The sequence below is a fragment of the Capsicum annuum genome, chromosome 6 (assembly GCF_002878395.1).
Source record: "Capsicum annuum cultivar UCD-10X-F1 chromosome 6, UCD10Xv1.1, whole genome shotgun sequence".
In the NCBI taxonomy this organism is placed as follows: domain Eukaryota; kingdom Viridiplantae; phylum Streptophyta; class Magnoliopsida; order Solanales; family Solanaceae; genus Capsicum; species Capsicum annuum.
This window is the reverse complement of record NC_061116.1, coordinates 2,260,759-2,286,774: the sequence shown is the minus strand read 5'-3', so window position 1 is coordinate 2,286,774 and position 26,016 is coordinate 2,260,759. Positions and strand designations below refer to the sequence as shown.

The following is a 26,016-nucleotide window of genomic DNA, read 5'->3' as shown; positions in this document are numbered from 1 at the left end:
CTCCACGTCCTATCAAATTAAGACAAACAAATTGAAATGGACGGAGTCGAAATGAGCAACTAGAGACAATACCAGCTTAATGGCAACTTCTTCTCCATTCTGTACATTCACACCTAAACCAACAAAACATCAAGAACCAAAAAAATATAAGAAACACAAAATAGTAACTAAAAAAACTTCTAAAAAACACAAAAATCCAATACCATAACAACCAAATCCACCAAGTGAACATACCTAAATAAAGCTCACCAAAAGAACCACTCCCAATCTTCCTTCCAAGCTTAAACTTCCCACCCACAACATGATCCATGATGTCAATAAATTTCACCACCAACAACAACAACAATAATTTCAACACCCACAATACTTAATTTTCTCAAATTTTCACCTACTTAGATTAACCAAGAAACCCCTCAACACATCCAAGATACAATTAACCCCATCAAAATCACTCATACATCAATCAATTTACCACCCCTCAAACTCAAAATCCATTAGAGGCCTAAAAATCATCAAATGTACTCATACATCTATCCAAATACCTAAATATCAAGAATCCATTAAAGTTCACAACTTTATTGAAAAAAAAGGCCTAAAAATCATCAAAACTACTCATACATCTATCCAATTACCACACCTAAAAATCAAGAATCCATTAAAGTTCACAACTTTATACTAAAAATCCTAAAAATTATCAAATCAAGATTCAAGAAAATTACTGTCCAGCTATATCCTTGTATAAATACAAACACCCATCATCTCCAAATACATTAACAATGAATAAAAATCCAATCTTTACAAGAAAATCACCCCATTTATTAATAAAAAAGCAATCTTTATGCAAACTCAAAATGTAAAAATTAAAAAAAAAAATTGTGAATTTGGGTTCTTGTTTTTTTCAGCTGAAAATCAAGAAAGGGTCAAGAATTACGGTAATGGAGAAAAAGAAAATGGGACAAATGAGCAAAGATGGAGGAGAGAGAGAGAGATTTTCAGGAAAATAATAATAATTAATAATTAATTTTCTTTTTTGTGTTGTGGAAAGGCAAGAGAGGGGGTGGGGTGGGCGTGGTGGGGGGGGGGTTGATTGAATTATTTTTAATATTTTTTTGTTTGGGTCTTTCTTCTTTGTTTTTGCTTATGTCTTGTTGTGCAATTGCAAATGTAAAATGTACAACAACATGCAATATATAGTTACACAAAGTGGGATTTGAAAAGAGGGCGGAGTCAAAATTTCTGAAAAGAGGGCGGAGTCAAAAATTTCTGCTGAGGGATTCAAAATCTCAAGAAAATAATTATTATCGAAGGAGGTTTAAATTTTATAATATATACATAAAAATCATTTAAATTATGTATTAGTAATATAATTTTTCGTCGAATGGGGTTCGAAAGAACCCCTATTACTAGGCTGGCTCCGTCTGTAGGTATGAAGAGAAAAAAAGTATCATTATCTCACATGAAGTAGAGAGACTGTTTTCGATAGACACTCGGCTTAGGAAAATAACATTATAAAAAACAGAAAATGATAAATAAATGGGGCAACACATCACTAGATAATAATAAAAGAAATAAGACACTCACAGAGTAATATTATACAAAATTTATTCGAAAATCACACACATCATCAAAACTCAACGAACAAAAAACTACAAGACACACGCATAACATTACGATTACAGACACAACTATAAACAAAGCACACCTTCCTACTAAAACTCTTTACCATAATTCGCGTCCTCCATACCTTCTTATCTAAGGTCGTGTCCTCAGTTAGTTGTAACTGTTTCATGTCATGTCTAATCACTTTCCTCCAAAATAGATACAAGATTGATAAATTATTTATTAATTTTTTAAATTGAACAAATATCGTAGGGCATCTATTTTGATATGCTGAATAATGAAGATGGACAGAGGGAGTAACATACTTGGATGATACGTTATCGTTTCATAACATATCATATTATTTTTTGAAACTTTTGGGATAATTCACAATCTTTATTACGGTTGTTATCTTTCGAGTGAGTACTTTATAGTAACCTTTTCACTGTATAATAGCTCACAAACCACATAGGATATACAGACAGCATTAAGCAAGTAAATGCAACGGGTTCATGACTAAATGACAGACGGAGACTAAATTCAATCACAAATTAATCTCTTATGTGAAAGACCACCTCCCAACCGCTCAATCATACCCTTTTCGACATATCTTATTATTTAATACATATAATATTTAATAATTATATTAGTTTTAGTTGTTTCATAAATCACATGTTATGGGGATATTTACTAATTGGGGGTTCGATCCTAAATGGAGAAAACTTTGTGGCCAGTTTCCTATCACTTAGTGTGCTTACAGTGGAACGAAGGATTAGTCCTTCGTCTCACGGCTGCCGGCTATAGGAATACTTGGGAAACCAAAATTAAAAAAAATATCACATGTTATGAAGAGAGATAGAAGTAGGATGAAAAAAATATTGAAGACATATATATGATAGATTGATAGATAGGATATAATATAATTTTAATTTATTGAGCTCTAACCTTATGTAGAGAGAGATTTTCATAAAAAAAAATATAGGAATTAATTGTGTTGTGGAAAAGTTAGGAGCAAAGAGAGAGAGAAGAGGAAGAAGGGATTGATTGAATTATTTTAATATTATTCTTTTGTTTGTATCTTTCTTGTACGTTATTTTTCCTTATGTCTTGTTGTTTAGCATACTTCTATTTCTTGTTTGGAGTGGTGTTGTTTATAAATATAAAATGTATAAATTAATTGTGTTATTTTTAGTTGTTTCATAATATCATGTATTATGAAAAGAGGTAGAGGTAGGTGGAAAGAATATTGAAAAAAATAATTAAATTAAATATAATGCGGATTTAGTTTATCAAAAAAATGATTTTAGATAAAAAGGTTTAAAAGGTAGAATTAGAATTGAAGATTAATAGATAATGGGTGTTGTCTTGCTTCTCGATGAAATTAGATTTCATGAGAGTTTAGAGCAGTGTGTTTGTCGTAGTGTTAACTTTATTCATGTAGTTTTCTTGATTTTGATATCCGTTATTGTCAGTTGTCTATTGTATTTTGGTTATAACATTATTTTATAGTTGCTCCCACACACTGAACCATCTCGGTCTTTCTTCCCGCATCTTGTCCTCCGCTTATGTCATTCTTACCTTTACTCGGATATCCTCATTTCTAATCTTATCTCTTGATATGCTATGCCCATACATTTATCGCAACATCCTTGTAACTTTCAACTTTTGTACGTGAGAGTTTTTGACTGACCCACACTCTGTCTCAAACAACATAGTTGGTCTAACTATCTCTTTATAAAAATTGTCTTTAAGTTTTGAGTAAAGCATTTGGTACCTTCCTGAACTATGACCCAATTTGCTACGACACACTCCAAATTAGCTGATGTGGCACCTTTTGTCAATCTTTTTAGCTGATGTAACACCTTTGATGTGGACTCCATTTTATGTTATAATGGTGCCGCGTCACACAAAAGGATGACAAAAATACGTTAAAATTGAGTTCAGGGAGGTAATAGGATCCTTGTGAAGTTAGAGTGTGTCGTATCAACTTTAACAATAGTTCAGAAGCGTGTTGGATACTTATCTCTTAAGTTTTCGTAACACCTTCTTATTATATAAGACTTCGAATGTGTGCCTCCATTCATCTACCCTGTTGAATGTACAAGTGACATCCTCCTTAATCTCCCAAATTCCTCGGATATTACACCAAAAATATTTAAAACTCGACCTCATGCATGAGTATCAAGCTTCACTTTCATATTCACCTCATACGTTACGTCACTAAACATGCACTTCAAATATTCCGTATTGATCCTGCTCATTCTAAACTCTTCCGACTCCAGAATCTATCTCCAAAATCTCCAATTTAGCATTAAAGTAGCAATACATCACAATAGAATAGGCAACAACCAATAATAATAATAAAAAAAAACTGTTAAAAATATATATGAAAATGAAGGATATTAATTAGTATACTAAATATTTTGAAAGATTATTAAATTTAATTGCTTGCAAATGATTATTTGGTTAAAGTTTTAAAGCTTTGGGTGTATTTGTGTTGTGAACTAAGCTAATTTTATTGAATTGATTGAAATGTTGGAGAGTATTTTTTGAGATTTAGAACCAATTAACATTTGAATTGGTTTAAAATGGACTTAGATTTTGTTAAATTACAAATAATTCCTTATTTTCTAATTTTTGGATACATAGTTTTGAAATTGAGATATATAATTTTGAACTTAAAAATGTAACAATTAATTATTTTATTTTTACTCGGATACATAATTAGCATCCGGATACATAATTCTGAAGTGAGATGCATAATTTTGATTACTGAGACACATTTATTTTTTAAACTATTTGATCGAGATATATAATACATTAAGTAGATCAAAGGGGAATACATAATTAAAATTATGTATCCATAAATTTAAGAATTTGTGGATGCATTCGACTGCTTTTTTTTTTTAAAAAGATTTAGACAATTCATAAAAAAAAAAAAGAAATTTCATGTAGTTTAATAAATATAAGTTATGATATTATGTATTTTTGAGAAAATGCACTATTTCCACCTTGAACTATAAACGAAATCGCTGAAACACACTCTAATTTAAAGGGGTCTCTATTACTCCCCTGGACTAATTAAAATCATATTTTTGACAACCTTAAGGCCTACGTGGCCCATTGCGTCCACGTAGGCACTTAAGGTTGCCAAAAATACGATTTTAATTAGTCCAGGGGTAATAGAACCCCCTTTAAGTTAGAGTATGTCTTAACAATTTCGTTTATAGTTCAGGTGAAAACAGTTCATTTACTCTATTCTTTTTTTTGCAAAATAAAATAATATCACATAAAATAATACGGATGAATATCAAAAAAATTAAAATGGTGGAGACAAGAGGAATTAATTAGGTTCAAGACACTACTATATTAATTAGCACTTATTGTTACTATGTGTCAAAAGATTTTTGGAAAAACGTGGAAAGAACAATTGCCCCAATAATCTCATTAATCAATTATTCCAATGTTTTAATTTTTTTTTCAATTTACTTGAAAAATAATATTTCTTTTTTTTTTTTTGATAAAAATGACATGTCAACACAAAAAGGTGACAGAAATATACTTAAATTGAGTTCAGGGGTAACAAGATCCTCATAAAGTTGGAGTGTGTCGTAGCAACTTTAATCGTAATTTGAAGGGATACTGAATATTTATCTCTCAATTTATTTTTCTTTTATATTAAGTTAAAATCAGATAAATAAATTGACGGACATAAAGTAATTTGATTAACTAATAGTAGTAGTAATTAATGCATGAAGGTCCCAGCTGATGTTGAACTAGTGTTGTCATATCTTAATTAAAAAAAAATTGCATTATCATAAATCCAACAAATGCCAACAATACCCCTTTACAATATTTTTTTTTTTTGGTTTCTCAAGGTATCCCCACAGCCGAGCCATGAGACTAATTCTTCATTCCTCGGTCAACGCATTTTGCGGTAGGAAACTAGCCACAGAGTTTGCTCCATTCGTCAGAGGCGGGGATCGAACCCCTGACCTCTTGCTTAAGGGATATAACGATGAACCACTATGCCAACTCTGGTGGTTCCTTTACAATATTAAAAAATGTTTTGTTGCGTCTTAGTTGCTATATATGTTTTTCTAAGGGAAAAAGATTTCAAATATACCTAAACTTTAACAAAATTTATCGTAACACATTTCAACTTTGCGAGGGTCTTATGACCCCTTCGACTATTTATTATCGTATTTCTATGACATATATTCGTCTAGCTGGACCACTGCATGAATATACGCATGAGGATCTGAAGTAATCCAGCTGAAAAAATATATGAGACAGAAATACGATAATAAATTATCGAGGGGGGTCCATAAGACCCCGACAAAGTTGAGGTGTGTTACAACAAATTTCGTTAAAGTTTAGGTATATTTCTGACTCTTTTCCCTTTTTCTAAAGTTTCACATTTGGTATCTCATATGCGTTTTGAAGTCCCCTTAATTTGAATTACATAAAAAAAATTGGTATTTTATATTCGTTTTGGTGTCCGCTTAGTTTGGATTACGTAGAAAATTGGTATCTCATATTAGCTTTAGGGTTCGCTTAATTTGGATTGCGTATAAAAACGAAAAAGTTTCACATTTGGTATCTCATGTTTGTTTGGAGTTCGTTTAATTTGAATTACATAGAAAAATTAGTATCTTATATTCGTTTTGGGGTCCGCTTAGTTTGACTTACGTAGAAAAATTGGTATATTATATTCATTGTAGGGTTTGCTTAATTTGGATTACGTAGAGTTTTTTTTTTAAGGATAAAATGTTCTTTATTTAAAAAAAGACTATACTCAAGCGAGTTGTAACTTGAAACATTTGATTAAAGACGAAACAATACTTATCGTTCTACCATAATCAGAGCGGAGCCACCTAAGCTAAGGGGGTTCATTCGAATCTTTTTCAACGAAAAATTATATAATTTATACATGATTAAATTTTTTTTTTTTTTATGTATGTATAATTGACGTTGACTCTCTTCGATTAGTTCGTATGTTTACTTTTGAATCCCTTTAGTGAAAATTCTGACTCCGTTATTGCCACAATCCTTCATATTCTTAATTGTTACATATGCATGGTCTGTTGTGTCTTGGTTATACATTTTTTTTTAATTTCCCACCTAATGGTTGGTATTCACTTATGATCCAACTAATTCAGATTAACATCGAAAAATTGATTGTTTTTAAATCTTGAATCTTGATAAGTAAAATTGCTCCCTTATACATTTGTTAGAATTCATCTGATATTCGATATCTATATTGGAACTCGATTAATCCAGACTCGTGTTAGAAAATCTCAACGTCACAAAATCTTTCTTTGAGGATAAACCACATCTTCTCAAAGACAATTCTATATTAGGACGCGAATTGAGAATTTGAGATATTTCAGATTAGTGATAATGAAGTATTTATCACTCCACCACAATCTTTGGTGGGCTTTAGCCATCATATATGCATGTATACCTTAGTTGTTACATCTTTTTTTAATCTTCTTTTAGTTTTTTTACCTGATGTTCGACATTTATTAGAATTTCACAAATAGCGAAAGTTTAATTCACTGAACTTTCCTCTTATTTGACATAACTCATGAGTCACATGACATATAACTCCATGTCCTATTTGTTGCAAAAAAATTACCAAACTATTAACACAATATTATTTTTCTATTTTTTGTTCAGTTTTTGTATAGTTAAAAGAGCCTATCTATGCATCGGAAAAATTAAAGGTCATAGTTATAATTTAGTGTCAAGTTAAAGGTTCTATTTATGTATTATATCTTTTTCAAATCTTACAAATAACGAAAATTTTAGTGCATTGAACTGTCATTTTCTTTGACTTGACTCATGAGTCACATGACATATCACTCCATGTCCTATTTGTTGCATAAACATTACCAACCTATTAAATTTTATTTTAGTGTATTTGTGTCATCCTTTTTAGTTAATGTGACACCTTTTATCAACCCTTTTTAGCTGACGTGACACCTTTGACTTGGGCTCCATTTTATGTAATAAAAGTGTTGGGTTTTTGTCCTAATTTTCTTATCAAAATTAAGTTTTACTTTTTCTTGAAAGGAAAATAAGAGTAACTATATTTACTTTTACTTTTCTGAAAAAAAAATATAAAAATTTTTCATATTTGGCTAACCTTTTTCTTGGAGGAAAGATTTTGAAACCTATAAATAGAAGACCTTCTTCTCATATCATAACACAATAGCATTCATAATGTAGTCTTTAAAAAGTCTTTGTTAAGGGGGAGATTTCTCTTTCAATTTTATTTTTTTAATATGTAGGCTGTTTGGCCAAACTATATCCAATAATATATTTTTTAGTTTAATTTTCCATGTGTCGTCTGATTTATCGTCTTATGGTTTGCAAACTAAAAGCTTCCGCATGACGCCCTCTCGATTTTGAACCCAACAAAAAGTGCTACAACAGCACAAAAACATAATAAAAATACGCTAAAATTGAGTTCAGGAGGGTAATAGGACCCTATGAAGTTGAAGTGTGTCGCAACAACTTTGGCCATCAGGGAGTACTGGATGCTTATCGCTTTTAAAAACTACAACACATAAGTTTTTGAAAAATAGAAGAGAGGTAAGACTAGCACATATTAGTGATTACGAGTAACCATTTGATATTCGGTATTCACTGTTCCGACTAATCCAAATTCGCTATTTAGAACTCCTTCATTCATAGGGCTCGAAATCGAGACCTCTGGTTAAGGTTCTGCATGTTACATTCTAATTATGACACTAACTGCAAAAGAATATTAAGTTACAACATTAAAAACTTCAATTATTACATCTAAATCTTGTAACAAAGAATGTTAATTAATCAATGGTTGAAAAATGGCAAAGAGGACTTGTTTCAAGTAGACAATTAACCCATTGTTCTCAACACCATATATAGTTATTCAGACCTTATAGACTCTCTAACTTACTGTCAAAACTTGTAGCGCGTTCGCGCTAATGAGAAGATTTCAAGGAGCTCGAGCTACTACGTAGTTGAAGATATTCGTATGTTGCTGAAGCAAGCGATCCAAACAGCTCCGGTCCTTATCGTTGATCATGAGTTCTCTTCTGATGTTTCTGACTCATCCCCTATTGAAATGAACGAAAATTTTCAAGATCACAGCTAACTGAAGTTTCCAAATTGAAATAGTGTGCTTCTTTTAGTCGTGTGAACCAGGAGGTCAGGGGTTCAAGTCGTGGAAACAGTCTGTTGCAAAAACGCTATGTACAATGGATCCATAATGAGTGTAGTAGGAATGTACTCCTCAAAGAGGAGGCGATTCGTAATGAGTGTTGTGTGTCGAGCACAAGACGACATGCAATGACATACCTAGTGTAATCCGACGAGAGAGGTTGTTTCCGATAAACCCTCACCATGCAACGTACTGCAATTGTTATACATTACGGTGCGTGATATCTAACATGCAAGAATCATAAGTGACAACATGAGACAGTGTGCTTCTATTAGTTGTGCGAATCGAACCAGGAGGTCAAGGGTTCAAGTTGTGGAAACTGTCTGTTGCAAAAACGCAAGATTAATAAATGCTATGTACAATGAATCCAATGTGGTTTTGACTTTACCCTTGACCCCGTGGATCATGGGCGCATAGTGCATCGGGTTGCCCTCTTTTAATCTAAATTTCAAGAGTTGAAGAAAAAGGAAGTATAGTAGGAATGTGCCCCTCGAAGAGGAGGCGATTCATAATGAGTACGTGTTGTGTGTCAAGCACAAGACGGCATGCAATAGCATACCTAGTGTAATCCCACGAGTGGGGTCTAGAGAGGGTGAAGTGTACGTAGCCTTACCCTTACCTTCTAGAGGTAGATAGGTTGTTTCCGAGAAACCCTCGCCATACAACAACATACCTAGTGTAATCGATCCCATGAGTGGGATCTGGAGAGAATGAAGTGTACGTAGCCTTACCCCTACTTTCTAGAGGCAGAGAGGTTGTTTCCGATAAACTCTCACTAAGCAACAACATACCTAGTGTAATCCCACGGGTGGGGTCTAGAGAGGGTGAAGTGTACGTAGCCTTACAATTACCTTCTAGAGGTAGAGAGGTTGTTTCCGATAAACCCTCACCATGCAACAACATACCTAGTGTAATCCCACGAGTGGGATCTGGAGAGGGTGAAGTGTACGTAGCCTTACCCCCACCTTCTAGAGGCAGAGAGGTTGTTCCCAATAAACCCTCACTATGCAACGTACTTCAATTGTTATACATTACGGTACATAATATGACAACAATAAGGCATAGTAAAGTTGCTATTGTTGTAACATGGATCACCAAGAATCATTTGACAGACAACTTCCCCGTAAAGTATCCCGGACAAGAAGAGAAAGAACTCGAAAAAGAATCAAGTGTGATTAAATGGTATCGACAAAAAGGATCAATAAGTATTACCAAACAGTGCTTTGATTGTTGGCTTCTTGGGCTTGCTAGTTGCCTTCTCCAGTTCAACTGTTAAAACAAAATGAGATATCGAAGTCAGTGATGATCGTAAGCACAACAAACAAAAACGAAAGAAGGCAAATGCCAGGCAACTAATTGGCCTTTGTACTCATGATGTCTCAGACATTTGAGCTCTCTCAGATATCCATTTATCGAGAACTGAATGAACAACACCGCAATGGGCTTAATTTACGTTCAAACAACTAGTACCACTTTGTCACAAGGAATACTAAATTTGTTAATGTTTCAGTACTCGATACAAAATGGTAGAGAGAGATGAAGAAAGTACCGATTCCAGGCACTTGACAATCATTCACGACTTTGAAATTCTTGTACGTGTAGCCGACAAAGTTAATGTCCTTAGACGAGAGCATCTGCACAAATGATGGGTAAGAATGAGATGGAAAACTAACAAAGGTCAGACAAGAAACCGTGGAACTTCGCAAAAAATAGGAAGTATGAAAACAGCAGCAATAGAAAAAACAGAAGATTTTGAACACAAAGAAAAGTTCGTCCAAATATTCAATCATGAAATCATAGCCTTAATTAGGAACTAAAAACAAAGATTCGTAACAGAATGAGTCCATCGATGTTTCCCTATAACAGTTCGACTTCTTGCCTCATCCCTTAATTCTCACTTTGTTCTGTTTCATCTGTTAAAGTTATGAAACCTGTTTCGCATTAGAAATGAGCGTTGCCACTTATTCCAACATTTAAAATGGGAACCTTGGGGTAGCTGGTAAAGTTGCTGCTATGTGACCAGGAGGTCAGGGGTTCACACCGTAGAAACAGCCTCGTGTAGAAATGCAGGGTTGCGTATAATAGATTCTTGCGGTCCAGCCCTTCCTCGGACCCCGTGCATAGCAGAAGCTCTAGTGCACGAGGGTGCCCTTTTATGACCAGGTTCACTTTGTTAGTAGGAGTCCAGCTCTCCGACTTCAACAGACAGGGGCAGAGCTACCCTTGGGCTGGGGGCTCATCCGATACCCCTTCGGCCATGGTTAAAATTACTTTTTATGTATATATAGTAGATGTTGAACCTCCTTCAGTTAGTTCGAATGGTCCCCTTAGTGATTACGTATGCACTGTTTACCAACCCCACACATTTTCCACACGATGTCATGTTCATCACTGTGCTGCATTGCAACACATCGTGTCCATGTCAAAAGATCACTGAAATTGCTACTAGTTAAATAAGACGTGGAATCAAATTACATGCCCAAGCGATCATGTGAATGAATATATACCTTTCTCCACGGACCAGATCTTGATGAACTCTGAGAATTAGATTCAGACTGCAGCAAACCAAACGATTTTCAAAAACGAGTGAAATAATTAAAACTAAAAGTTTAAGAGAGCGAGGGATGGGGATACCTCTTCAAACTTTTCGAAGTTTTGGGTGTCCAATTCATCATTGACTTCAGGGATGAAAGCAGCTTCTACCTGATAGATTTTATCCCAATCTATCCCTTTAAACCACGGGTGCGCCTGAGATGGAAAACGAAAATAGAGAAAAAGTAAAGAACGAGATAAGCATCCAGTAACCCCTCGAGATATGGCCAAAGTTGCTACGACACACTCCAACTTCACAGGAGTCTTATTATTACTCCCTGAACTCAATTTTAGCGTATTTTTGTCACCCTTTTGTGCTTACGCGGCATCTTTGTTACAGAAAATCGGACCCACATCAAAGGTGCCACGTCAGCTAGAAAGGTTGTCAGAAATATGCTAAAATTTAGTTCAGGGGTTAATAGGACCCCCGTGAAGTTGGAGTGTGTCGTAGCAGATTTGGTCATAGTTCAGGGTATCAGATGCTTTACTCAGAAAAGAAAAAGAAGCCACGAGGTTACATTGCAGTTAACGTCTAGATCTGATATAGGAATATAGCATAAGACACACCATACAACACCTTTATTTCATCTGTGCCGTTGGAACCAAGTCTCTCGGTGACATTGCAAAGAAGTTTGCTTGTAATATCTTTGGCTTCTCGAGATAGCTTTACTTCGTCAGGAAACTTTAAATGACTTTTCCAGTTTACGATCTGCACATGAAATGGAATTTTGTGAAACGAGAAAACTGTTTGAAGAATCAGTATCACATTTTCACGAGATTCATACTTCAACTATCCCTTGTTCTATTTACTTACTTAAACTATCACCTTTTCGCGAGTTTCATACCTCGATGCTGAGTTGGCCAAATATTAATTCGTTCCCAATCGACAACAGGCGCGTGTAGGCCAACTCGACATCGAGGTGTGTTTTGATACAAAGGGAGTGATAGTTTAGGTAGGTAAAGAAAAACAATGAACAGTTGAATCTACTAAGGCATCGACAAAGACTAAAAGAACAAAAAGCTGGAAAATATACAGGTAGTCGTAATTGATCACCTTCCTACATGTTGACATTGGATCATCAGAATAGAAAGGCGGATAACCGACGAGCATTTCATACATAATAGCACCGAGCGACCACCTGCAAAATAATATAAAATCTACAGCAAATGGATGCAGAGAAGAGAAATATAAAGCATAAACACTACGACATGAGAAAAAGACGCGAGTGAGAAGAAGAGGTTAAGCATAACGCTGAACGAACCACTTGAAATTTTACACAGGAGCTATTATTTAGAAATACATACGACCACAGTTCTCGAAAAATTAGCAAAATTGTGCATTCGAAGACCAATTATATAACACGGAAGTGTACTAACCAGTCACATTCTATTCCGTAACCTTTCTTCAATAGGACCTCAGGAGCGATATAGTCGGGTGTACCCACCGTAGAATAGGCCTGGATTACGCAAACAACGAAATATATGAAGGAAACAGCTTCACCAAACAATCAATATCTAAACAAACCATGTAAAAGAATGCTGCTACGGAAGTCAGCAAGTTAACAAACGAACGACTGTTTCATCTTCATTACGGACCAAAGATTGACATATACTCCAATAAGATGAAGTAGAGAGGGTATTTTTGATAGACCCCCGGCTCACGACATATAATAGTGTAACAAACAAAAAACATAAAAGCACACAACAAAATGGAATAACACACTGCTAGATCATAAAGGAAATAAGACACCCACAAGGTACTACTATAACTATCTATCCAAAATCAGACATCGCCGAAACACCACGAACAAGAAACTCAGACACAGATACAAACAAAGCATTCTTCCCTACTATAACGGCCGAAATCCTACCCACTAATCCTCTACACTAATCCGAGTCCTCCGCACCTTCCTATCAAGGGTCGTCCTCCGTAAGCTGTAACTGCTCCATGTTAGCCCATATGTTATTGGGCCTTTAGTTTATGGACCTTTAGGTTATTGGCTATGTATATATAGCCTACTCTTGTTTTAGTTATTTTCATGCTTTTCAGATTATATTGTAAACCTTAGCCTTTCTTCCCTTCAATAAAGTTCTATTAACATGGTATCAAAGCTAGTTCGATCCATGTCCTTTGATTTGTTGGTTGAAGATTTTGTAGCAGCCACCTACTGCGCGGATCGAACTCCGCGGTGAGTTCGCTGGGGGGGTACGGGGGGCAGCGCGCCCCCGTCCGGGGTTCGGGGCGGAGCCCCGAATTTTTTTGAGGTGCTGCTGTATTCGTTTGCTGTTTTCGTTGGGTTTTTTGGTTGGATTGATTCGTTGCTGTCTTCGTTTGCTGTCTGGTATTGTTCGTCTTTCGTTCTTTTGTTTGCTGCTATTGTTGTTCGTTCGGAATTGTTCAACCTAGGGTTTTGCATCTTTTTGTTTTTTGAATTGTTTGTGTGTTGCTGTGTTTACAATGACTGGAAAGGATGATTCTCTCCAGTCCATTAGTACTCAATTAGATGGTAAGAACTATGCCTATTGGAGTTATGTCATGAAGAATTTTCTTCGTGGGAAGAATATGTGGGGTTATATCACTGGAGTAAAACCAAGACCTATCGATGATAAAACTGAAAATTTTGATTTGTTGGTGGACTTATGGGAAACTAATAACTCCAAGATTATCACTTGGATCAACAATTCTGTAACTCAGTCAATTGGTATACAATTGGCTAAGTATGACACAGCAAAGGAGGTCTGGGATCATTTGGAAAGACTGTACACTCAGTCTAATTTTGCTAAGCAGTACCAGTTGGAGTATGATATCCGTGCTCTTCAACAGCATGATCTCAGTATTCAAGATTTTTATGCTGCCATGTCGGATTTGTGGGATCAATTGGCACTTACTGAATCTGCAGAGTTAAAAGGTTTTGGGCCGTACATTGCTAGACGGGAAGAGCAACGCTTGGTTCAGTTTTTGATGGCACTACGTTCTGACTTTGAGGGCCTACGTGGAACAATCCTTCATCGATCTCCCCTCCCTACTGTTGATTCTGTGGTTCATGAACTGATTGCAGAGGAGACTCGTATCAAGTCTCAAGTGGATAAAGGGTCTAAAGTAACTACTACTCCTGTCATGTTTGCTGCTTCAACTGATCAGTCTAGGCCACCACGTACTCAGACTCGACAATCTCCTAAAGTTGCATTTGATGAGTGTGCATTCTGCAAACAGAAAAATCATTGGAAGGCTCAGTGTCCGTTGTTACTTAACAAGGTCAAACAGCCTCAATCTGGGCAGCAACAGAAATATGGGCAGCAAAAGTCTCCGTCACGCTCCTCTGGTGCTCCTCCGTGGTCATCTCGTCCTCCACAGTTCGCTGCTGCTGCACCATCTGTAGATGTTGAGTCTGTTAGCACTATGCCACCTTCTGCGTTGGATCCCCAGGTTTTCGAACAGTTCAGACAGTTCTTCGTTTCTAATCCTACGGCCATGTCAGCATCTATGTCTCATTCGGGTTCAGTTTCTTCTAGTACCTCAGGTATTCCTTCCTCCTTGTGGATATTGGATTCTGGTGCGTCTCATCACATGTCCCCTCATTTGTCATCGTTTGGTTCTTTGTCACCCATTTCACCAATCTCTGTTATGTCCGCGAGTGCTGTACCTATGTCAGTCGAGGGTGTTGGTTCTGTTACTACCCCTCACATTGTCCTCTCTGATGTTTATTACATTCCCAAACTTGCTTTAAATCTTGTTTCGGTCAGTCAGTTGTGTAAGGCTGGTAATTGGGTGTTTTTTTCTGATTCTGTTTGTGTTATACAGGACCAACACACTCAGAGGGTGATTGGGACCGGCCGTAGGTTGGGGGAACTCTATGTCTTGGAGAATCTCAAAGTGTCTGTAGTTGCTGCCTCTAGCATAGATTTATCTTCTTTTCGTTTGAGTCCTTTGTCTTCTCAGTTTTATCTTTGGCATTCCAGATTAGGACATGTGTCAGTTTCACGTTTACGTTTTTTGGTCTCTAGTGGTGCTTTGGGTCATGTGAACACTAGTGATATTTCAGATTGTAGTGGTTGTAAACTAGCAAAATTTTCTGCCTTACCGTTTAATAAAAGTGTGTCTTATTCTGTTGCTCCTTTTGATATTATTCATTCTGATGTATGGGGACCAGCGCCAGTATCCACTAAGGGTGGATCGACCTATTATGTTTCGTTTATAGATGACTATACTCGTTATACCTGGGTGTATCTTATGAAACGCAGATCTGATTTCTTTGGCATTTACAACAACTTTAGAGCCCTTGTTAAAACACAACATTCGGCTGTGATAAAGTGTTTCAGGTGTGACTTAGGGGGTGAATATACCTCTAATGACTTCACTCAGTTACTTGCCTCTGATGGTACCATACACCAGTCATCTTGTACCGACACTCCTGAGCAGAACGGTCTGGCAGAAAGAAAACATCGTCATATTGTTGAGACAGCACGCTCTTTACTTTTGTCTGCAGAGGTTCCTAGTATTTTTTGGGGAGAAGCAGTTCTAACTGCTGTATATGTGATTAATCGTATTCCTACTGCATTGACTTCAGGGATGTCTCCGTTTGAGAAACTATATGGTCACCCGCCGAATTATTCTGCATTACGAGTTTTTGGATGTACTTGCTTTGTTCTTCGTCCTCATGTTGAACGAAATAAGTTAGGGTCAAAATCAGCTATATGTGTGTTTTTGGGGTATGGTATTGGACAAAAAGGATATCGTTGCTATGATCCTGTAAGTCAGAAATTATATGTTTCACGACATGTCACTTTTTTGGAACATATTCCTTTTTATTCCATTCCAGCTAAAACCCATGATGTGACAAAGTCAGATATTCGGCTTATTGATCCCTTTGGGATTGACATAGAGGTTCCAGTTCCGGATTCATCCATGTCATCTGGTGTGCCACCTGATAGTGCTTCAGCCTCGCCTGTGCCTGAGTCTGCTCCTTCGACTGTTGAGATTGGAGACCCACCACCTCTGAGGAGGTCTACTCGACCTTGTAAGTCCACCAAACTGCCAGATTTTTACTATTCTACATATTCAGCCTCATTTGCTTCCTTTATTGCAAACATACATCATTTGTCTGAACCTGAGTCGTATAGAGAGGCTGTGTCTGATCCTCTTTGGCAGAATGCTATGGCTGAGGAACTTGCTGCTCTTCATCATACACATACATGGGATTTGGTTACTCTCCCACCTGGTAAGCATGCGATTGGTTGTCGATGGGTGTATAAGATAAAAACAAAATCTGATGGGTCTGTTGAGCGATACAAGGCAAGACTTGTGGCAAAAGGGTATTCACAACAATATGGTATGGATTATGAGGAGACTTTTTCCCCCGTAGCAAAGATGACGACTGTTCGCACTATGATTGCTGTTGCATCCGTTCGACAGTGGAAGATATTTCAGATGGATGTCAAGAATGCTTTTCTGAATGGTGATCTCCACGCAGAAGTTTATATGACTCCTCCCCCAGGTATTGACCACCAGCCAGGTGAAGTTTGTCGGCTTCGAAAAGCTTTATATGGTCTCAAACAAGCCCCTCGTGCTTGGTTTGAGAAATTCTCCACTGTTATTACTTCCCTTGGATTTGTCCCGAGTAACCATGATTCAGCATTGTTTGTTAGATGTACAAGTGCAGGGCGAATTCTATTGTCCTTATATGTAGATGATATGATTATTACTGGTGATGATCATAGTGGTATTGAGTTATTGAAGCATGATTTGGCTCATCGATTTGCAATGAAGGACTTGGGCTTGCTGCGTTATTTTCTGGGTATTGAGGTGGCTCAGTCTAAGAAAGGGTATCTTCTTTCTCAGACTAAGTATATATCTGACTTGTTTACACGGGCGCGTCTTTCTGACAACAGGACTGTAGATACTCCCCTTGAAACCAATGCACGTTACTCTTCTAGTGATGGTGTTCCATTATCAGATCCGAGTCTTTATCGGACTATTGTGGGTAGTTTGGTTTATCTTACGGTTACTCGTCCAGATATAGCACATGCAGTTCATGTTGTTAGCCAGTTTGTTACTGCTCCTACTTCTGTGCACTGGGGAGCTGTACTTCGTATTCTAAGGTATCTTCGTGGCACTCAGTTTCAGAATATCTTGTTTCCCTCGACGTCATCTCTCGAGTTGCGAGCCTATAGTGATGCTGATTGGGATGGAGATCGCAATGATCGTAAATCCACCACTGGTTTTTGTGTGTTTCTTGGAGACTCTTTAATCTCGTGGAAGAGCAAGAAACAAGATGTTGTCTCTAGATCTTCCACGGAGGCTGAGTATCGTGCTATGGCTGTGACTACATGTGAGATTATTTGGTTACGTTGGCTTCTTGCAGATATGGGGGTTCACATTTCTATGCCTACTCCCCTGCATTGTGATAACAAAAGTGCGGTACAAATTGCAAAGAATTCTGTCTTTCATGAGCGTACGAAGCACATTGAGATTGATTGTCACTTCACCCGTCATCATTTACAGCTCGGGACCATATCGCTTCCTTTTGTTCCATCGTCTTTGCAGATTGCTGACCTTTTTACGAAGGCTCAGTCGGCGTCTCGATTTCGTTTTTTGTGTGACAAACTCTCAATGCTTATTGCTGTTGCATTGTGAGTTTGAGGGGGGATGTTAGCCCATATGTTATTGGGCCTTTAGTTTATGGACCTTTAGGTTATTGGCTATGTATATATAGCCTACTCTTGTTTTAGTTATTTTCATGCTTTTCAGATTATATTGTAAACCTTAGCCTTTCTTCCCTTCAATAAAGTTCTATTAACACTCCATATCATGCCTAATCACCTCCCTCCAATATTTCTTCGGTCTACCTCTACCCTGCCTACAACCATCCATAGTCAGTCTCTCACACCTCCGTACTGGAGCATCCGTGCACCTCCTAACCACCCAGCGTCACTTCGCGCATCTTGTCCTTCACCGAAGCCACTCCCACCTTCTCCCGAATACAAAAAAAGATGTGAAGTAGTGTCCTTTCAAAATACGAGAAATGGAAAAAGTACAGAGAAGGAGAGTACCCACATGGGGATAAACTTACAAGCATCCTCCGATTTTTCTGCCAGTGTTCAAGCTGTTCTTGCTGAGTACGTTTAGGAGCCGGAGGGCTTTCACTTTTGGAACTTCCATTGGCACTATCTGTCCCTGAGAAATCCGTCTCTTCCAGCGTACTGCAGTCTAAAGGCTTACATAGTCCAAAATCTGATAGTTTTAAATGACCATATCTATCGAGTAGCAGGTTATCAGGCTTAATGTCTCTGTAACAAATAAAAAGTGGCTGCATGAAGTTAGTTTGTTTTTAAACAAGTCCCGAGCAAACGAATAGCCTTCCGAAAAAAGTACTTTCGGAGAGTAGCAATTGGTGTTTCGCTAATCAATTTGAAAAACATTTTTGGCAATTTTAGAGCATTACTTTGTGCTTAACCAATGTTCCAAAAGTACTTTCGGGGAAATGCTACTTTTTTAGCTTAAGTTAGTGCTCGTTTTTCTAAAAGCTTGTCCAAACACCTAAATTTTCTAAGAGTAAAGCATCTACTATGCTTGAACTATGATCAAATTTGCTACGACACACTTCAACTTCACGGCGGTCCTATTACCCCCGAACTAAATTTTAGCATATTTTTGTCATTCTTTTGAGCTGACGTGACACCTTTTGTCAACCTTTTTAGCTGACGTGACACCTTTCATGTGGGCCCCATTTTATGTAATAAAGGTGTCATATCAGCACAAAAGAGTGACAAGAATACGCTAAAATTGACTTCGGGGGTAATAGGAACCCTGTGAAATTGAAGTGTGTCGTAGTAACTTTGACCATAGCTCGAGGAGGTATTGAATGCTTATCTCAAAAAATAAGCACTTTTTGAAAAGAAAAAGAACACACTTTGACTTCTCAAAAGTTTGTCCAAACAGGTCAGTAAACACAAAGAATGATAAACTACATTCAGGCCGCAGATCAAGTCACAACCTGTGTACATAGTTATGTTTATGGATAGATTCAATTGCTAAAACAGTTTCCGCAACATAAAATCTGGCTTCGTCTTCAGTTAATATATCCTTTCTCATGAGTAGTGTCATCATATCCCCACCGGGTAGATATTCCATAATGAGATATAGATAGTCGTCATCTTGGAAAGAATAATACAGTTTGACAATGCAATCACTGTCCACCTCCGCGAGAAGATTCCTTTCAGCTTTCACATGCTCAACCTAATACGGAAAAGCTAAGGATTCAATAAATATAGAGGTAGAATTGGAGTCGCATTTGATGATCGTTATAACACACCTGTCCTCGACGAAGCATTTCTGATTTCTTAAGCTTCTTCATCGCGTACACCTGACCGGTTGTTTTTTCTCTACAAATTCTGACCTGTAATAATAGAGAAACCAATCATGCAGATTGGCTTTTTTTCTGACAAAGAACTAGCTTTAAGTACCATTAAAAGCATGAAATTAACAGCATAGTTAATCACAAATATACCTCGAGCGATATAGATAAATGCAGGAAATTAGTACCTCGAGGAATATAGACAAATGTCAGCATAAATGGGTGACAAAAATACGCTAAAATTGAGTTCGGGAGGTAATAGGAACCCGTAAAGTTAAGAGTGTGCGGTAGCAAATTTGATCATAGTTCAGGGGCGTACTAGATACTTTACTCGATATATTACAAAAGAATTTCTCGATACTGATGCCTTAAATATTCACATGATTCACCATGAGGAGCAATAACATGCAATTATCGTCTATATATTTGAGTGTTGGGAAATAGGGAGTTGTAAATGTTATTATTTAAGAACTTTTAACAAACTTAGATGTTTTCGGTAGAAACATTACCTCTCCGAAAGCACCCTTTCCGATCATCGTTAACAACTCAAAATCATCAGCTCCCATTTTATGCCTCTGGAGTCGCATGTATTCAGTTTCTTTCTTTTCTAAAAATTTCAGTAGGTTGTTTTGATCTTCCTCAGAGACATCGGCATCTGCTAGCTTTTTTTCTAGTAAAATTCGACTGCTGGCCCAAAGAGAATTAGGAATCGAATAGAAATTAAAGCATTGTAGATGCCAGAAAGTTCAAATATTTCAAGAACATAATTCTTGGACAAAAGAACCCGTAAAGTTCATTCTTATTATAATATAATGAGGCTATACTGCACATAAAAGGTCAGTCCGGTGCACAAAGCATCCCGTGTTAGTAGGGACCGGGAAGGGCCGCACCCCGAGGGGTATGATATCGACAGTCTAACCTAATGCAAGCATTAGTGACCGTTTGAGCGGCTCAAACTCTTGAACTATAGGTCACAAAAGAGAGCAAGGCTCCCCTTTGTTACTATACTGCACATGATCTTATTATTTTCTTGCAGTCTCTTTGTGATGTTTGAAGTTGGCTAAATTGATCGGGCAAACTCTTTAAGACGTTTGAATAGTTCACTATATGGCAATTATATGGTGTAACATTTTGGCTTATCATACTGACTGAATGCCTCTCCGTCTATTGAGGAACAAAGTAAAACAGGGCAGCCCAGCACTAAAGCTTTTGCTATACGCAGGGTCTAGGGAAGGGCCCCACCACAAGGGTATATTGTACGCAGTCTTACCTTGCATTTCTGCCAGAGACTGTTTCCAAGGCTTGAACCCGTGACCTCCTGGTCACATGGAAGCAACTTTACCCGTTACTTCAAGGCTCACCTTCAGTCGAGGGACAGAGTAATGTTGCATAAAGGAGAAAGTCTAGTAACTAAAGGGAAGTCGTAAGACAAAGCTAGCATCTATTATCGTACCGCTCTTTTCTGTCCTGCAAGTTTTTCATGTGCTCCTTATAATGTTTCTCGATGTATTGCTTTGCTGCAGCAACCCTTTTCTTCGTCAGAGTGGAGGCCTCATCGGCTGATGGTGGCTTGCCATCACCGGCCATTGGATCCTTCTTGGTTGATGACAATTTCTGGAACCAACCTCTTGCTGAATCCATTCACATATCCTCAGCACATGAAGCAACGCATAAGGAATCCTCGAACCAGATAGTCATCGTAATCGAACTTACACTCATACGCCCGAACTGAAAACCGATTAACAAATTGTTGAACAAACACATAAGAAAATGCAAAAAGGAATCAATTCAATGCAGACCATACCAATGTCATCTTCTTTTATCATTAGCTAAATCCAGTTTTTGTTTTGTTTTCCACCAAATCAACATATTGTTAAAAATAAAACCGCAAAAAAGCTCTATCCTGAGCCGGGGGTCTATCGGAAACAGTCTATCTACTTCACCTGAGGTAGGTATGGTCTGCGTACGCTTTACCCTCCCCGAACCCCACTATGATGGAATACACTAGCTATGTAGTTGTTGTTGTTGTTGTAGAACCGCAACAAAACATATAACGACATCATAATAGTTTTTTCTTGAGATTGGTAAAACCAAATGACATCATAAGATACCCACACCACACTTGTTTCATACAACAACAACAACAACAAATATCCAGGTTGTGAAGAGGGTAGAATGTAGAACTGTACGCTGACCTTACCTCTACCTTATCAGATGCGAGAGGTTGTTTCCGAAAGACCCTCAAGAAAGCAAAAACATAACATTCATGAAGACATAGGAAATAGCACGACTTAGTTCATACTTAATACACAAATGAAGAATTCACATATCCAATCTCCACATTACAAAAGAATATGAAAAAGAACCAAAGCGGATTGTGGTTCAGAACCCATAAACTAAAAATCCCGCCTCCGCCTCTGAATCCAATCATCAATACCGACGCAATTTTCATGAAAGATCAAAACTTTATTTCAAATCAAAACAAACTCACCAAGAAAAATGATCAATCTTGCAAAACTCACTTTCAAATTATGACCCCAAATTTTGACGAATCCCAAACAAAATACCCACACTTACATCACACTTGTTTCATACACAAATCAAGGATTCATACATCCAATCTCCATGTTACAAAGAACCAAAACGAATTGCAGTTCAGAACCCATAAAGTGAAAATCCTGACTCAGCCACTAAATCCAATCATTAGCATTAAGGTAATTTCAAAACATTATTTGCATCAAAGATCAAAACTTTATTTCAAATCTAAACAAACCCACCAAGGAAAATCAACAATCTTACAAAACTCCCTTTCAAATTATGAACAAATGCAAATTTTGGCAAACTATTACAACATTATAAAGAAACCCAAACAAAATACCAACCCCCCATAAGAACATTAAAGAACATAAATACAAAACAATATGAAAAAAAGTTGATTATAATTCATAACTCATAAACTAAAAATCTTGACTCCGCCTCTGAATCCAGCTCATCAAGAATGAGGTGATCTTTATCAAAGATCAAAACTTTATTTCAAATCAAAACAAACCCACCAAGGAAAATAAAAAAGCATGCAAACTCACATTCAAATTATGAACAAAATGCAAAATTTTGCAAACTTCTACAACATTATAAAGAAACCCAAACAAAATAACAATACCCCATAAGAACATTAAAGAACATAATTACAAAACAATATGAAAAAAAAATTGATTATAATTCAGAACTCATAAACTAAAAATCCTGACTCCTTCTCTGAATCCACCTCATCAAGAATGAGGTGATCTTTATCAAAGATCAAAACTTTATTTCAAACTCACATTCAAATTATGAACAAAATGCAAATTTTGGCAAACCTTTACTACATTATCAAGAATCCCAAACAAAATATCCACATACCCCATATTATAACAAACATATATACCCACATGATTAAGAAATCATAAGAAAATTAAAGAACATAAATGAAAAAATATTAACAATTCAAGAATGAGATGATTTCACCAAAGATCAAAACTTTATTCCAAATCAAATCAACAATCTTGCAAACTCATTTATGATTTAGCAAACTTTTTACTACATTATCAAGAATCACGAACAAAAATATCCACACCCCATATTATAACAAACTTGCTCACATGATTTACAAAAAACCATAATAAAATTATAGAACATAAATGCAAAAAACATATATAAACAAAAACTAACAATTCAAGAAAATCATAAAACCACCTTACCCAACAAATGTTTTGTGAAGAAGAAGATGTGAAAAACAGTAATATTCCAATTGGATATATATATATATATATATATATATATATGAAATGTGAATATGGCCAAATAGAAAAAAAAAATGTATGAAGGTAATGAAAATCCATGGGAAAAAACACCAATAACAAGGTGATCATCAAAATGAATTACTGAGGTTACATGATTAATAAGAAAACATAAATGCAAAAAAATATATGGAAAAAAATACAAAAATATATGAAAAAAATAATTCAAGAAAATTATAAAATCTACTTACATACGAATCTTCTTTTGTGAAAGTTTTTGTATATATTGAATATGGACAAAATAGAGAAAGAGATGTATGAATTTAAACAAGATTATTTGTATTAGTATTATATACACAGTAAATGTTTTTTTTTTTTTTTTTTTTTTTTTTTTTGTTGTTTTTATGAAGTAGAAGGTAAAAAATGAGGTAGTTAACCGGTAGTTTCGTTGGTTACAAGTGATTTTGGAAAGTTCTTGGATCAGCTTTCTCCATTGTTTATTTATTATTTTGGGTATATCTTATTTTTAATGAAAAAAATACCAAATATATTATGAAACTATCATAAATGACTTATTTGTAGGGCTGGACATTCGCTTTGTTCGGTTTGATAGTTTAGTATCGATTTGGTTTTTTGATTTTCGGATTGACAAAAATGACAATCGTAACCAAACCAAAATAAATTTGGTTTGATTTCTACAAATTCGGTTTGGTTATTTTGGATTTTTATTTCGATTTTGAAGATTAAAGTAATAAACCTCTATTTGTTATGACTGAAAATTTAAAATTAATGATTTTTTTTAAATAATTCAAACCTATTTTTCATTCCCACATATAAATAATGCCTATAAATAACTCAACATGGATGAAACTAAATGATATAACCATAAGTTTAACATAATAAATAACTTCATTATGCATAAGTTTGCATAAACAGTCGGAACTCGGAAGAGTGGTCGCTGCCGGAAAGACCACAGTCGGCACTACGGGCTGCAGCCCACAAGGGTTGTCTGGTCGCCGACTCTGGTGTTGTTGTACAGACGATGATCTCGCCGGTGGTCAATGGTTCGATCGATTGTTCGGTTATTGGACTGGTGCGTGCTGTTAGTTGTGTGTGGCGTGCTATTGCTTATTAGTTATTAGGGTTGCGATTATATATTTATATTATATTATTAAATATTATATATATATATATATATATAATATATATATATATATATATATATATTATTAGTTATTTATAGAATTTTGGTTAATCGGTTTATCCGAATTATTTTTTTGAAAATTGAAAACCAAACCGTTTAATCGAATTTCAAATATTGAAAACAAAAGCCAATCCGAAAACCGAAATTAAAATTTTCGTTTGATTTTTCGATTTTTTCGGTTTAAACCAAAATATGCCCAGCCCTTTAAGTTGGAGTGTGTCTCAATAGTTTCGTTTATAGTTCAGGATAAAAACAGAGCAGTTACTCTATTTTTAATGAAAAAATATCAAATACGCATAAAAAAAAAAATAATTTACAATTTTCTTTTTTGTTTTTACATAATTTTTGCTTTTATGTAGTGTTCTTAAATGACATAAAAGTTTTAGTTAAAAACACATAGTAATATAAAACTAAGGAGTGATACTAATTATCAAGATGTTCAAGGTGTTTGGAATACATTATTTTGGATTTTGTTCTAAAAACTTGATTTATGCATACAAGATTTAAGTTATTTAATTGGAAGTTCAAAAATATTTTTTGGTAAAAGTTCAAAAACTAACTTTTTTTTTTTTTTTTTTTTCGAGATAAGCATCTAGTCCCTCGAATTATGGCCAAAATTACTAGGATACACTCCAACTTCACAGGGGTTCTATTGCCCTTTGAACTCAAATTTAACGTATTTGTGTCACCCTTTTGTGCTGATGTGACATCTTTTTTACATAAAAATGGGGCCCACGTCAAAGGTGTCACGTCAGCTAAAAAGGTTGATAAAAATATGCTAAAATTTAGTTCAGGAGGTAATAGAACCCCATAAAGGTGGAGTGTGTCGTAGCAAATTTGATCATAATTCAGGATGACACAAGATGCATTACTCTTTTTTTTACAATCTCAACTATTGTTTTAAGTAACATAAAATCATTAAATTCACGGTATAAAATTTTTGGGGGCTAAAAAAATGTAATCTCAACTATTGTTTTAAGTAACATAAAATCATTAAATTCACGGTATAAAATTTTTGGGGGCTAAAAAAAAAGATTTACTAGTTTTACTCTCGAGCCACTTATGTCAAAAGAATTACATTCTAGTCAACATAAAGTTATTAGAGTACGATTACGTTTTAGATTCGAACATTACTATACATTTGGTGTTAGTCTTGAATAGTCTTTGTAAGAGGTGAGAGAGTTAAAAATTTATATTATGTGAGATATTAGAACTAAGTTTTAACGTATTTTTGTCAACCTTTTTAGCTGACGTGACACTTTTTGTCAACCTTCTTATCTG

General features: G+C 35.8%; 2 protein-coding genes across 3 annotated transcripts in view; both read right to left on the bottom strand.

The window, feature by feature from the left end:
- The window catches only part of LOC107873659 (casein kinase 1-like protein 10), a gene marked incomplete in the record, with an annotated part of 13,148 nt that extends 9,574 nt beyond the window's left edge, over window positions 1-3,574 (bottom strand). The window contains 1 exon segment of the mRNA XM_047413423.1: window positions 235-3,574. Coding sequence (XP_047269379.1) covers window positions 235-310 — 76 coding nt within the window.
- Window positions 3,575-8,362: 4,788 nt separating this feature from the next.
- LOC107873661 (serine/threonine-protein kinase tricornered) lies at window positions 8,363-23,938 on the bottom strand. Of its 2 annotated transcripts, none has more exons than XM_016720593.2 (14): window positions 23,783-23,938; window positions 21,209-21,483; window positions 20,265-20,439; window positions 19,714-19,797; window positions 19,396-19,637; window positions 18,472-18,688; window positions 12,779-12,858; window positions 12,456-12,540; window positions 11,979-12,110; window positions 11,444-11,557; window positions 11,317-11,364; window positions 10,359-10,443; window positions 10,022-10,078; window positions 8,363-8,705 (listed from the first exon to the last, which is right to left on the bottom strand). In XM_016720593.2, the coding sequence occupies exons 2-14, from the start codon at window positions 21,394-21,396 to the stop codon at window positions 8,671-8,673; spliced, it is 1,542 nt and encodes a 513-aa protein (XP_016576079.1). In that variant the 5' UTR covers window positions 21,397-21,483; window positions 23,783-23,938; the 3' UTR covers window positions 8,363-8,670. The 2 variants fall into 2 exon arrangements, with proteins under 2 accessions (XP_016576079.1, XP_047269378.1); XM_047413422.1 differs by lacking the exon at window positions 23,783-23,938 and adding an exon at window positions 23,493-23,782.
- Between the last annotated feature and the right edge of the window lie 2,078 nt (window positions 23,939-26,016).